The sequence below is a fragment of the Mandrillus leucophaeus genome, unplaced genomic scaffold (genome assembly GCF_000951045.1).
Source record: "Mandrillus leucophaeus isolate KB7577 unplaced genomic scaffold, Mleu.le_1.0 Scaffold624, whole genome shotgun sequence".
Classification (NCBI taxonomy): Eukaryota; Metazoa; Chordata; class Mammalia; order Primates; family Cercopithecidae; genus Mandrillus; species Mandrillus leucophaeus.
The window spans coordinates 339,828-341,452 of NW_012106742.1; the positions used below are offsets into that span (position 1 = coordinate 339,828).

The following is a 1,625-nucleotide window of genomic DNA, read 5'->3' on the forward strand; positions in this document are numbered from 1 at the left end:
GTGGCTAACACCTGTAATCTCAGCACTTTGAGAGGCCTAGGTGGGCAGATCACATGAAGTCAGGCATTCAAGACCAAGCTGGCCAACATGTCTTTAAAAATACAAAAATTAGCCAGTTGTGGTAGTGGGTGTCTAATCCCAGCTACTTGAGAGGTTGAGGCAAGAGAAACACTTGAAACTGGGCGGTGGAGGTTGGCAGTGAGCCGAGATTGCACCACTTCACGCCAGCCTAGGTGACAATGGGACTCCATCTCAAAAATCATCACAGGATATTGCTGGAGTATAGTGGCACAATCATGGTTTACTGCCACTTTGAATTCCCTGGCTCAAGCAATACTTCTGCCTCAGCTTCCCTAGTAGCTGGGACTACAGATGTGTGCCACCGCCACACCCAGCTAATTTTTAAGTTTTTTTGTGGAAATGAGGTCTCACTGTGTTGTCCAGGCTGGTCTTAAATTTTTAGACTCAAGCCATCCCACCTTGGCCTCCCAAAGTGCTAGGATTACAGGCATGAACCATTGCACCCAGTCTGTTGTATTACTTGAATTATCCCTAACTATGAATTTCAGCAAAAGTAGCTGTTATACCTCAAGATTTAGTAGTGGCTTCCACTTCTGAGTGGTGTGTATTTGTGAAATCCAGAGGAAGGCCCCCCCCCCTTTTTTTTTTGAAATGGAGTCTTGCTCTGTAGCCCATGCCGAAGTGCAGTGGCACTATCTTGGCTCACTGCAACTTCCATCTCCCAGGTTCAAGCACTTCTGCCTCAGCCTCCCAAGTAGCTGGGATTACAGGTGTGTGCCACCACACCAGCTAATTTTTGTTATTTTTAGTAGAGATGAATTTTCACTATGTTGGCCAGGCTGGTCTCGAACTCCTGAACTCAGGTGACCCACCCGCCTCGGCCTCCCAAAGTGCTGGGATTACAGGTGTGAGCCATGGCGCCCGGCTGAGGAGGACCTTTAATCTACTAGGTTACTAGGACTAGAAGGCAAACTTAGTTTACACTGCTTGTTAAAATTACATTTGATAAGCAGCTAATTTTCATCCTTATTAGTTTGTGAAATAAAATTAAGGCAGTTTCAGCCGGGTGCAGTGGCTCAGGCCTGTAATCCCAGCACTTTGGGAGGCTGAGGTGGGTGAATCACGAGGTCAGGAGTTCAAGACCAGCCTGGCCAGGATGGTGAAACCCTGTCTCTACCAAAAATACAAAAAATTAGCTGGGCATGGTGGCAGGCACCTGTAATCCCAGCTACTTGGGAGGCTGAGGCAGAGAATTGCTTGAACCTGGGAGGTGGAGGTTGCAGTGAGCTGAGATCACACCACTGCACTCCAGCCTGGGTGACAGAGTGTGACTCTATCAAAAAAAAAAAAAAAAAGCAGTTTCCATGTCAAAGTCCATGATATTGAATATAAGGACTGTTTACCTAGGAAGATGAAAGCTGTTGATGCCAGCACTGCAAAGAGGGTCAAGAGCAGGATCTGGTAAGAGCCAGTGAACTGCTTGAGGATGGCTGAATCTTCACAATGATCTATACATTGGCCATAACAAAACAAGATAATAGTTATTTTATAACAACCATGGACAGATGCTGCATTTTTTAAATTTAATTTTTTTTTTTTTTTTT

The 1,625-nt window shown here is 45.5% G+C and overlaps 1 protein-coding gene across 1 annotated transcript in view; it reads right to left on the minus strand.

The window, feature by feature from the left end:
- NUP210L (nucleoporin 210kDa-like) overlaps positions 1 to 1,625 on the minus strand; it is a 187,744-nt gene that overhangs the window by 776 nt on the left and 185,343 nt on the right. The window contains exon 36 of the mRNA XM_012000337.1: positions 1,425 to 1,529. Within this exon, the coding sequence (XP_011855727.1) occupies positions 1,425 to 1,529 (105 nt within the window). The remainder of the gene's footprint in view (positions 1 to 1,424; positions 1,530 to 1,625) is intronic.